Source organism: Phoca vitulina, unplaced genomic scaffold, assembly GCF_004348235.1.
Source record: "Phoca vitulina isolate PV1807 unplaced genomic scaffold, GSC_HSeal_1.0 scaffold7, whole genome shotgun sequence".
Lineage (NCBI taxonomy): Eukaryota > Metazoa > Chordata > Mammalia > Carnivora > Phocidae > Phoca > Phoca vitulina.
In genome coordinates, this window is record NW_022589710.1 from 45,922,443 (window position 1) to 45,934,946 (window position 12,504).

General features: G+C 44.9%; 2 protein-coding genes across 16 annotated transcripts in view; one reads left to right on the forward strand and one right to left on the reverse strand.

Annotated features, from left to right (window-relative positions):
- Positions 1–636: 636 nt before the first annotated feature.
- On the reverse strand, positions 637–10,477 carry ERG28 (ergosterol biosynthesis 28 homolog). 2 transcript variants are annotated; one of them, XM_032405641.1, is made up of 5 exons: positions 10,381–10,477; positions 7,660–7,822; positions 4,697–4,787; positions 1,529–1,647; positions 637–1,399 (listed from the first exon to the last, which is right to left on the reverse strand). In XM_032405641.1, exons 2-5 carry the CDS (start codon positions 7,790–7,792, stop codon positions 1,320–1,322), a joined length of 423 nt encoding a protein of 140 aa, XP_032261532.1. In that variant the 5' UTR covers positions 7,793–7,822; positions 10,381–10,477; the 3' UTR covers positions 637–1,319. The 2 variants fall into 2 exon arrangements, with proteins under 2 accessions (XP_032261532.1, XP_032261531.1); XM_032405640.1 differs by having other exon boundaries at positions 4,693–4,787; positions 10,381–10,462.
- A 424-nt stretch (positions 10,478–10,901) lies between these two features.
- The window catches only part of TTLL5 (tubulin tyrosine ligase like 5), a 274,403-nt gene continuing 272,800 nt past the window's right edge, over positions 10,902–12,504 (forward strand). For 12 of the 14 annotated variants that reach the window (XR_004299582.1, XR_004299581.1, XR_004299583.1 and 9 more), the window contains exons 1-2: positions 10,902–10,990; positions 12,281–12,449. Coding sequence is in view for 11 of the 14 variants with exons in the window: in XM_032405630.1 (XP_032261521.1) it covers positions 12,376–12,449 (74 nt within the window). In the remaining 3 variants the exon portion in view is untranslated. Of the gene's footprint in view, positions 11,030–11,052; positions 11,186–12,280; positions 12,450–12,504 lie in introns of those variants that run through there. The other 2 variants (XM_032405623.1, XM_032405622.1) reach the window with 2 other exon arrangements.

Sequence of the window (12,504 nt, forward strand, 5' to 3'; positions counted from 1 at the left end):
CAATACCTTCGTTTCTAGAGTTCATATTATCTGAAGTTGTTATTTCATGTGTTGCTTTGTTGATTGTCCGTTTCCTTGACTACAGTGTAAGGGCCACTGGGAACAGGGGCATTGCCTGGGTCATCATTTCTCTTTCCCAAGTGTCTGGCATGGACTTAAGCGTTCAATAAATACTTTGTTGAACAACGAATGGGTTCTTGAGTCTACATGCTGTGTGTGGGCCCAGCCAGTGATGAGCCCGTCAGGGTTGTGTCTGGAGGGCAACTATCGGCTCCAGTCCATTATCTTGGGTTTTCATGTTCTTTCCATGGTCAGGCAGCTGTTTCTTCTGCGCTGTTTTCTGTCTCTGCTTTCTCAAGAATCTGTTTCTTCCTTAGGAAGAAAACAAGAAAGGGTCCTGACTGTTCAGTTGTGAACTCAGAATCTTGAAGGTGGGGAAGGCGAGACAGATTGGACTTAAGGAGAAATGAACAAGTAGTAAGAGGGGCTGGAGGCAGCCAGGTGTGCCTGGGTCCTTGAGCTGTTCTACTCATTATGGTGTATTTGATCAGCAAAAAGCTGTGATTCTCCTATGCAATGGCTCGGAGGGGGCAGGAGTGCTCTTGGCTTAGGGGAGGTCAAAGTACAAGGACTGATCCAAGCAGAGGGTTTTTCTATTTATTACAAAATTTGTTACACAAATACAGCTGACCAGAAGGTCTAAAAACAGCCCAGACTCTTCCAACCCTGATCCACTTGTAGACACAAGTATATGAGCCATGCTTACTCACAGGGGAGCCCTTCTTAGAAGGACAGCCTGTTCATCGGATGGTTCAGAGTCTTGGGTCCAGCAGCAGAGAGGAGCCCAACCTGGGAGGGCAGCCTCCTGAAGCAGCCCTTGGGGGCAGCTGCTCTGGGTGACACAGCAGCTGTAAGTTTCATAGTTCACGTGTTCCCACCACACAAGTCAGAGGAAGGGATAAAAAATAAAAGGGAAAAAGCAGAAGGCTGGAAAAGGGATCCTGGAAGAGGCTGTAGGTGGGGGAAGGGCACACAATGGGTTTCTGAGGTGCTGGAAATTTCTTGATCTGGGTGAAGGTACAGAATATTCAGTCATTTAAAATGATTCTTTCAATTGTACGTACACATTTTATATACTTTTCTGTATGAAGGTTATATCTTAAAAATTTTTAAATGTAAGAAAAACCCCAAACCTAAAAGGCTAGCAGTGGTAAGGGGGCTCAGGATGGTAAAGAAAAGAAGAAATGAAAGAGGAGGGAGGATGAAGGAAGGGGACAGCAAAGGTGGAAGACGAAGTCTCGGAGGTGGTAATGCCGGCCTCAGTTTCTCTTCTTCTGTCTGGATACTGGTTCTGCTTCTAGGTACCGGAGCCCAGCTAGCATACCCAGGATTGAGAAACCTTAAATAAGAGAAAAGAGAGGTGGCTGACATGGGCACAGCACTTTCTTACTCTCGTATGTCTGCTCTCCTGCCCCCAGCCCTAGGGTGCAGTTCCCATGGGAGCCCGGGGCAGGGGTCAGATGCTTACTTGCCACCATCAGGGGGGCCAGGACGCCAATCGTGGGAGCTGCGGTCCCAAAGACAAACAACTCGGAAAGGAAGTGCCCCAGGGCGAGGAGGAAGGTCCAGAGTGTGATGTGGTACAGCCTACAAGGGAGCAGACAGAAGTGGGAACTGGAGGCCTGCCCGTTCAGTGCAGGGGACAAGCAGCAATGAGATTCTACACACACACACACACACACAAACACACACACACACACACCCACCCACCCACCCACCCACCCAAACCCAGCAAGTGACTATGGCTAAAGGAAGAGAGACTTGGGCCTGAGAAAGACCTGTCTGCTTGATCACACCAATTTACCCTCTACTAGGGCAAAACCAAAGGTTTCAACTGCTAGACTGAGGGGAGAATGGTCTCAGCATCCATGGTGGGTCTCCAAGTCATAGCAAGGTGGTGAAGCCAGCCACAGCGAACCAGAGTCTGGTTTATGGCACGCCTAGCAGTATAGACAGTTGGGGATCAATGGTGCTTACAGATTCTACGTAATCAAATCGGCTTGGCTCTGTAGTCCAAGCCCACCTGACAGGTGTTGGGCCAGGGGCTGGTCAATGCTCATAGGATGGATGCCACAAAATGAAGGGCCTGAACGCAGCATGAGCAGCGAGGACCTCTCTGGGGCTTTTAGATGCTCTTGCCACATGGGCTGTTATTTTGTGTCTTAGCCTAGGAACATGATCAGTTGGAGGACACAGTGATAACCTCATGGGAAGAGAACGTGTTCCTCAGTTTTGATGAAGAGGTGGAGAGGAGATAGTTTATAGGATGACTGACCACTTGGATTGGAGATTTATTTTTTTTAACTATGAAATTTTAAAAATTCTGAAATATTTCAAACGTACAAAAAATTGTTGATGATAGAATACTATAATTAAGCTGTATGCAACCAATACCCTGCTCCATCCAATCTGGATGTTTTGACATTTTTGCTTCAGATACTTTTTTTCTTTTTTTTAATTTATTTATTTCTTTTTATTTTTTTTAATAATTTTTTTTTTTTTTTAATTGACACACAGAGAGACAGCGAGAGAGGGAACACAAGCAGGGGGAGTGGGAGAGGGAGAAGCAGGCTTCCTGCTGAGCAGGGAGCCCAATGCGGGGCTCGATCCCAGGACCCTGGGATCATAACCTGAGCCGAAGGTAGATGCTTAACAACTGAGTCACCCAGGCGCCCCCAGATACTTTTTTTCTAAGAAATGAGATATTACAGATATCAGTTAAAGCATTCTATGTAGCCTTATCCCACCCAGATCCCATTCCCCTGCTCCCCGCTCCCCAGAAGGAACCGATATGTTAAATTTGATTTTTATCATTCCTGTGCATGTTTTTATACATTTAGTAAATATGTATGTATGGGTGTTGACTTTGAATTTCTGGTTAGAGAGGAAATAGAATCAGAGTGTATATCAGAAGAGCACTGACCAAAGTCCCATGTTAAAAAAGGCTAGAAACAGAAGTCCGCATTTGTGGCTTCCTGTGTTGGGAGAAGGGGAAATGAATGGGTGATAATGAGATAAGTCTCATTCCAAAAGCATAGCAAATGAAAGCTACACCTCTTATACCTATCAGCAATTTGTCATGGTAACGGTCTTTAAAAGGATTATTTAATTCTTACTCCCTCCCAGTCAGCCTGAGGGGTAGAGCAGATATACTAGTCTCATTTTATACCTAAAGAGACCAAGAGGCAGAGAAGGTAAACAGCTGATCCTTGAACAACATGGGTTTAAACAGCATGGGTCCACTTATATGTGGATTTTTAAAGATAAATTGCAGTACACTACTGTAAATGCATTTCTCTTCCTTATGATTTTCTTAATAACATTTTCTTTTCTCTAGCTTACTTTATTGTAAGAATACAGTACCTAACACATACAATGTACAAAATATGTCTTAATTGACTTTCTTATCAGTAAGGCTTCTGGGCAGTAGTAGGTCATTAGTAGCTAAATTTTGGGGGAGTCAAAAGTTATACACGGATTTTCAACTGTGGGGAGCCGGCACCCCCAACCCCCATGTTGTTCAAGGGTCAACCGTATAATGAACTTGCAGCTACAAAAATAGTTACTAATAGAACTGAGACAAGAACCCATTTTCTTGTTTTCATTCTTGGGCCCCAGGCTGTTTCCACTAAACCATACTGCTTCCCAAAATACGTGTCAACGTAGAACGAGTCAAACCATAGTTTCAAGTTCAAAACAAATTTGAAAAGTTGGAGAGATCACAGGGTTAATAGCCCTGCTTCAAATCCCACTTGAGTCAGTCTTCCTTAGTTCAAATTAATTGGGTCTCAAACATGTAGATCTGCGAACTCTGGAATGAAAATCATTACCTCCCAGGGCTGCTAGGATTAATCAAGGTCACGCAGGTGAAATGTCCTGGCATAATCAGAGGTGCTCAGTAAATATCATTACCTCCTCTTTTCCCAAATGCTAAGAACTTCGATACAACAAAAAAATATTTTAGTGTGAAGTTGACATTTTGGTGGCCTCAGCCAGTGACCTGAGCAAACGTTGCCCTTTGACTGTGGTGAGGATGGCTGGAAAGAAAGTTTGAGCCCCCTCCAGTGGTCAGCACCGGTTACAGCATGATCTGGACAAGAGGCTATGGTTGTCTGCCAATGTTCCACCCTAGTCTGAGTACCCTAGAGAGGCAGAATATAGGAATCCTAGGTTCTCTTTCACCCTCACCTACTGACTCTGCATAAGCATGCAGCAGTTTACCTGTGGGTTCCTTTTCTCATGGATTGTGATTTCTGTTCATTCCTACTTCTTAAGGAGGAATGTGAGAATAAGGTACATGTGGGTGGCTGCTCTAAAAAGAGCACACTCCTCTACTTCTTTAGTAGCAGAAAGGCTGATTATTTAGTAAAGAAGTAGAGGGTATGATGCAGGCCACTAGATCATGACACTACCAGCTGCTGTTCTTTCCAAAGAATTTTCACACTGTAAAGACCTGTGAGGCCTATTACGTTTTTTTTTTAGGCCTGGAAAGAACAGAACCTATTAACCTTTTATTATCCACCTTCTAGGCTAATGTATGAAAATTAACAGGTCTCCAAGGGGAGGACCACACTGGCTATGCCTAGCACCTGATTTCCAATGAAAGGACGCTAAAGCTCTTCCTTCCCTTACATACGTCTTGTTGTGGATGTCGATGGCACAGAGGCAGCGAATCACTGACGACAGCAGCGTCCAGATCCCAAAAGTCCGAGCTTGGAGGCCATTCACTGTAGAGCAGAAAAAATCAAGAGTGTCGAGAGGGGAGACTTAGGGTTCCTTCCAAACTCTTACGTCACTGGTGGTTCACGGGAGGCAGGCTGCTGAGCCTGAACTCCCTTTGGCTGGGCAGAAGGGAGGCTCTGCAGTGCATATGGCAACTAGTAGGAATGAGAGGAATTCCACAATGAGAACTGCCCAGCTCCTCTTCAAATGTTTACAGTTGGGCGGGGGCATTTCAAGAGTAAAAACCCAACAAAGAGCCCACTTAGGCAATCATTCCTCCTGACTGTAGCAGTTTCTACCTCTGTCCTGAAAGCCACTCTGGTGCAGGTGAGGTCCAGCATGCCTGGATCAGGACAGGTCTGGGGGAATGTTGCAGACAGTGGGGTGTCAATACGAGATGCCTAGGAGGTCAGTAAACTTTCAAGGCTGATGCAGGAGAGAACTCAGAAATCCTGGGACATATCTAGATGCTCAATCTGGTCTTGAAGAAACTTAAGTCTTCTCCTGAATCCAGATCTATATTATTCGAACAAAGCCCATTCTGGGCAGGTTTCCTGTGCACTTGGTACTGGAACAAAACACTGCTTCCTTGGTGTTTGCTGAGGCCACCTCACTCTTGGTGAGCTTTGTTCTGGTACTGCTGTATTAAATATCTTGTCCTGAAAGTACTGATCACAATCTACCATAGCAGTGGTTCTTGACCCTGGGTGTTTATTAGAGTCAACTAAAGAAGTTTTATGAAATTACCAAGACCTGGGTACCAGACCAATTAAATCATACTCTTTGGAGGTAGGCCCTGGGAGTAAGTATTTTCTAAAAATACTTTCTTCCTCGGTGATTGTAATGTACAGTCATTTATCTAACGCATCCTGTGGCAAGGGATGCCGAAACAGTGAAAGCAAAGCTACTTCCTTTGCTGGTCTATTGAGCAAGAGAAATTTCAAGGGACAAGACTGATAACTGAAAGGTCTATTTTTTTTTTTTTTTTTTTTGATTTTATTTATTTTTGAGAGACAGAGAGAGAACGCACACAAGTTGGGGGGAGGGGCAGAGGGAGAAGCTCTGAGCCTGATGTGGGACTTGATCCCAGGACCCTGGGATCATGACCTGAGCTGAAGGCAGATGCTTAACCAACTAAGCCACCCAGGCACCCTGAAAGGCCTATTAATGTTTACTTAGGCTTTAAGGATTTTCCATCCTTGGGAAACCACACAGTGATACCAATTCCACAGCTGAAGACTTTTAGATGGTAGTAAGGTGAGAAAAAATTCCACAGGCCTACCAAATATCTAGTGGTTGGCCCCAGAAGGCTACATTATAAACCAATTTGATAGCTCTTCTGATGAAAAGGCTGAGGAAATAGCTCTAGTTAGTGAGATACAAAAGTGGAATATTTCACCAAACCTAGGCAGGTTAGGCATCAGGTGAAATTCTATGGGATGCTCCAGAACACTGCTATCATCAGCAGAGTAGCATGGGAGCCTCCAGATTATGAGGGGGCAGGCAGTCTCTATATTTCTGGGCTGGAGAAGACAACCCCCCCCACCCCCAACACAGTTCTTTGGCTCAGCTCTATGCCCTTGAGTGAACCGCGTAACCCCTGGGCTTCTCTGTCAACTTTAAACTTAAAAGACCAGATAATCTCTAAAATCCTGTGAATCTACACAGGATTCCTGGACATCAGAGGGCAGCATTTGAGGAGGAAAAAGTAGAACTGTCCTACCCACTTTTCCAGGTACTTTACTCCTATTGAGCTTTGTTCAAAGTGAGCCTTAGCCTACTTAGATTCGTTTTGTATGGAGATGTTGCAGAAAAATGAGCTAGGTCAGAGCCCGAATCTGGGTTAGCTATAAATGTGACACAGAATTGTCAGCTGCGTGAAATGGTGCTGCAGCTCAAACACCATTATCCCACACATCAGTGCAAGGAAGCTCAAGCTGAAATGTGAAAATATTCTCAGCAAGGGGGCTCAAGAAACTGGGAAAGGCCACCAGAGGCCTTCTAAGTTTCACTCTGGGAGGCCAGCTCGGAGGAATTCTGGATATCTTCTCAGGGACTCTTCACGGTTTGGGAAGACCTTAGGTTAGTAACTCCCCATCTGCAACACAGAATAAACCATATGTGGCACTACCTAGCTTCTTTTTTTTTTTTTTTTTTTTTTTTATTTTTATTTTTTATTTTTTATTTTTTTTAAAATGTTTCTTTTTTTTTGTTTGTTTTTTTTTTTTAAAGATTTTATTTATTTATTTGACAGATAGAGAGACAGCGAGAGAGGGAACACAAGCAGGGGGAGTGGGAGAGGGAGAAGCAGGCCTCCCGCCGAGCAGGGAGCCCGATGCGGGGCTCGATCCCAGGACCCCGGGATCATGACCTGAGCCGAAGGCAGACGCTTAACCAACTGAGCCACCCAGGCGCCCCACTACCTAGCTTCTGAAGAGGGCTGAAATCATATGAAAAGCTTTTTTATAGCTTTCTAGTGGGGCACTCCAGAGTCACCAAGTAAGTCTCTCTTCTCACTTGCCCTTGTGATACTTTTTGTATTGCCTGTAATACGCAAAGGACAGTATAAAATGGATGGAAAGGTATTCAGACAAGCTTAGGAGGAAAAAGGGCCAAGTGCTATCCACAAAGTCTGTTATTCCAGTGGCTACCAAAGGGTAGATTAGTCAGCATCAGAATCTCCTGGGATGTTACGAAAAAACAGACTTGGGCCCCACTCAGGGGTGGAAGTTTCAGGAAATAAGTTTGGAGAAGAAAATGGGCACCTGTGCCGTGTGTTTGTTTTTAAACTTCCTACCTTGTTCTTAGGGACAGCCTGGTCTGGGAACCACAATTTGGAGCCACTCCCGTGAAGGATATAGTTCTCTGATTTCTTACCGAGATCCGGCTTGCCTGTGTAGAGCTTTTCATAGAGAAAGGTGTGGTCTCGGAAGCTCTGCAGTGTGTTCCCTATGGCTATGATGGACACCATAACCAGCCAGCTTCGTAACACGTTCAAGAAACGGCTCATGACTTCCCTCCAACCTGAGACGGTTTTTGCCTTGGGAACAAAGGCCAAAAATAGGAGACAGCAGTTAGCTTACTTCAACCATAAGCTCTCTGACTTGGGTAGTTAACTTGTGTCCCACTCCCGAGGGCTATACTAAGCTTATCTGGGCAATCCCTTCATGAATTCCTTTCCAAGTCCCTGAAGTTGGCCCACCTTCAGTTATCTTAACGTACTATTCTTACTTCACAGGGTTAGCACACTGCCTGGATATTTGCCCTAAACCAAAGGGTGCTAACATTTACCTAGAGTGAAAAAGGCTAAATAATGCAATGGCTAGAAATGGAAAAGCCAGCCAAAAATAATGGAGAAAAAAAGGGAACAAAGAGGAGGTGTATGAATATTATGATCAGGTAATAAAATGGACTTCTGTGTAAGACTTAGAGAAATTGGTCTTGATATTTAGTCACACTAGTAGTGGTGAATCAACAGTATACTTTGGCACAGTACTTATTTTTCTCTAAGCAACTGGTCCACAATGGTAGCCTAAATCAGAACCCTTTTCTCTTGGCTGGAATCAGTACTTTAATATCTTTACTTCTAGCCTAGTTTTTTTTTATGTCATTCCCTTGTGATCCAAGTGGCTCAAGGTGACTGTAAATCTACTAACAGATACTTGCCTGGCTATTGATGACACTTTCAAGCCTTATACATTTGAGTGGAATCTATGGAGTGAGAGCAATATTTATACTCTCAGGTATTCTCTACTCTGGTTCTCAAGTAAATCATGCTCCATAAACTAGAACAAGATAAAAGTTAAAAGTAAATAAACTGCTGTGACTCGAGAAGTAGCATGAAAATTATGTGCAGAAGGAGCCAACAATGTTGGCGTTGGGTTGCAAAAGAAATTATGATAGCTAACAGGTATCGGGCACTCGTATATGTCATGCACTGTGCCAAACACCTCACATAAATTATCTCATTTAATCCTTAAACAAGGTGGATAGGCAATATTACTATTTCCATTTGACAGATGAGGGTTGGCACAGAGAAATTAAGTGATTTGCTTGAGGTTACACAGCTAACACATGGCGGAGCTGAGATACAAACGATGCTCTGCAATACTGTCCCACTGTCTGAGAATATTTTGATGAAGTTTCTATTTTTAAGGAAGACAAGCACACTATATCCACTTCTGTCTTGAAGTTGTATACAAAATACAATTACATTATGTACTTTTTGTTTTTAAAAAAGCTTAGGTGAACCCTTGAAGAGCAATGATTTCAATCAACTTGATTTTCTTAAAGATTTTACTTATTTATTTGAGAGAGAGAGAGAGAGAGAGAGAGAGGGCGGGAGAGGGAGAGGGAGAAGCAGACTCCCCACCGAGCACAGCCAGATGCGGGGCTCGATCCCAGGACCCTGAGATCATGACCTGAGCTTAAGGCAGACACTTAACCAACTGAGCCACCCAGGGGCCCCTCAATCAATTTGATTTAAATAAAACTCATGTAGATAAAGGATTTAATAATAGAACTACTTCTTCTCATCTTCACTGTAGTGTTGTAGTTTGTTTTTTGGGTTTTTTTTTTTTTTTTGGTTGTCTTTTGTTTTCCCCCACAGTATCTGTTGTCAGGTTGACTTCTTGGGCCTGAAGTGGTGATAAACCATCAGGCTTCCTTTGTCACTCCGACAGACGTTTCAGTTTGGTCTTACGCTACCCAGCTGAAATAAATATTAAAGTTAGCCATGGCCTAAGACAGTGTGAAGCACTAAAAAGAAAACAAAACAAAACAACCAAAAAAGAGCTCTAGAGGAGGAAGCGGAATCCCTCGGGGAATGGTAGGTCACAACAATGGACTTCACTGAAGTCCAGAGAGAATAAAGCTTTACTGGAGATCAGAAGTGGTCAGGGCATGGGCCAAGACCCTCCCCCCCCATCTTCCTTATTTTTCCCATTTCTCAATAGGTGACTCAGGCTTTCTCCTCCCAGAGTCAGAAAAGCCATATGGATGGCTCCCCTCTTTGAGAGAACTTATGCCCATTTCATGGAAGCTCTTAGAAATCCAACAGATAGCTGATGAGGGCAGAGCTTGAGCACTCTTCCTAACTGCTCTACCAAATCCCTCAACCCCATTTCCCTAAAGCTTTAGGGCCTCCTGAAGTATCTAACATCTATTCTCAAATTTTGTCCTGGCCTGGCCCTGCAAAGGTGTTAAAACTAGTCAGGAGGGATGTTCCTATCCTTCCACAATCATTTTGTAGCTGTGCGACCCTGGGTGAGAAATCTGCAAAATGGAGCTTTAAAAATACCTATCTCAAGGGATACTGTGAGAATTACATGAGAAAGTGAAAAGGTTCCTTGCCCTGTGCTAGGCTCCTAGTGGCTGGTCATTCGTTCATTCATTCATTGGTTCCCCGAACCTACCAAGCCTTCTTCATTTTCATAGTCCCAGCTCCCCCTTCTCAAGGTCTCTCAAGCCCCCTGTTCCCCCAAAAGGTTGCTTCCAGGGATCTTCCTTACCTCTCACCTCCATTTTTCCAGACTGTCCCTATCCTCTCAGATGCGACAAAAACGCCTCCCTCCCTCTTCTCGCCCACACTCTCCGTACCTGGCGATCGGACCCCCAGCACAGCAGCGGCAGCGGCAGCAGCAAAGCCCCAAAGCAGATGCAGCGAGTAGTCCACCTGAGCCATTTGTCCTCGCCCCCGCCCACAGCCCGGCTCCAGGATTGGGTCTTCTCCGTCAGTCCTCGCTCGGATTGGCTGCTCCGGTTTTGCTCGAGCAGGAGATGGGGCGTGAACCCATTTACTGCCAATCAGTGGTTGCCGCTGCCCAAGCTTCACCCCGGGTACCGCCGCACACGCAGTGAACCCTCTTGTTGAGCGTGTCGGAAGAACTCCGGGGCTGAAGTCAACCCTTTAGGAGTGGAGGGAAAAAGAGCGGAAAAAAGAAGTCTAGACTTCTGCTGAGAGCAAAGCTCTGCGCCCGCGCTGCGCGGCGGTGACGACATTCTTCCGCGCCCGAAGCCGAGCGTTGTCAGCGCGGGGTGGCGGGCGCCTGCGCAGTGGCTCCGAGCGGGCGGTTGCTTGTTGGTTGTTGTAGTAACGGGGGAAGCAGCCGTCGGCGGCGGCGGTGAGCGCGGCTGGGGAAGGAGGAGGGAGGTAGGCGCAGAGCGCGGTCCCCGCCGGCCCGCCCGGAGCCATGGGAAGATGAGACAGGTAAACGCCTGCGCCGGCGCGCTCCCCTACGCGAGGGAGGTGAGCTCCTGTGTCTGGGCGGGCGCCGGCCGCTACACTTCCCTCTCGGAGTCCGGGAGTAGCTGTTGGCTTCCGGGCGCGCTGGGCTGAATCGCTGCTGCGGAGTGGTCCCTGTCCTTTACTTGGGGAGCATCTGAGGACCTACCTGGGATTGGGGTGAGCCAGGGGTGGGGTCTAGGGGCTGATCCCTTTAGGGCGAGGACGCTTCTTGGGCGAGTGTCCTTAATCTTCTTCCGATCTCCGTGTCTAGCAGCCTGGGACAGGTTTGGCATCTCTTCCTCGCTTGGAGGTTTTGCTTGTTTTGTTTTAATTTAAAGGACTTCCCAGCATTTTGGGACAGATCGAGAAATCCCGTTGGGAATCCTCGGAAGAACGCCTTTGAAGTTATTAGATATTGCCCATTCCTTTGAAGCTCTGTAGGGATCATTATCGGGATCGGCGGTTTTTTGTCCTGTGTACGATCTTACGTATTTTGAATGCATAGCAAAATAAGATTTGCAAAGATAGACATCAGATGGTTATCTCTGAGTAATAGGATTATGGTCATTTAAACATGTTCATTTTCTTTATCTGTAATTTCGATTTCATCCTTAAGCACACAACAGACTTGTACTTTTTACATATGCAAAAATATTTTAAGTTAGAAATATCCCAATTTTAATGCCTATTTGAGATTCAAATCATAGTTTGTGATTTTTAGTAAGGGAGAATAATTTTTGAGAGTGGAAGGACAGTGTTTTTCTTTTTTTGTTTTTTTTTTTTCAGCTATTTATCACCTTGATTCAGGAGAATATATTAATCTTTTAGTTTAGTGGTTGAATTTGTTTTAGTGAAATATGAAGGCATTTCAGCTGTGTGCTTGTCCTAGTGCCTAAAGAAATATTTTCAGGAGTCGTAAATCTTGAGTTTTTATTTTTAACCGAGGTCAAGCCTTTATAGAGAGGAGTCTATGTTTTAGTCAATCAGCCACCTGCCTCAGATTTCCCAGAAGCTAATTCTTGTTAGGTTTAGTGTATAAAAGAAAAATGAGAATCTCAAACTTAATAACAGCTCTGTAAGTACATGGAGGACAGACAGTATGTTTGAAAAAAACCTTGATTTTTGTGGTGTGAGGCACTGTGATAGAAGGTAAGCTTCTAGACGTTGGACACCATTTAGGTAAACATTCATATTTGTTACTTGGAAAATCAATAACAATAATCAACAAATAGAAAATGCCATTGTGTTTCAAATCATTTGGCTTTCTTGCAGGAATCAGTGCCACCTAAATTGTTTGATCCAGTGAATCTGCAAGGAGAGGTCTCTGAGGCCCCCGTCTGCTGACTGCATGACAAACCCTAAAGGAAATGCCAGTCGTGATGGCCCGGGACCTGGAAGAAACAGCATCATCCTCAGAGGATGAGGAGGTGGTAAGCCAAGAGTAAGTAAGAGCGAGCCTGCTTTTGACTTTTTGCCTTTAGGGTAGAAAATAATTC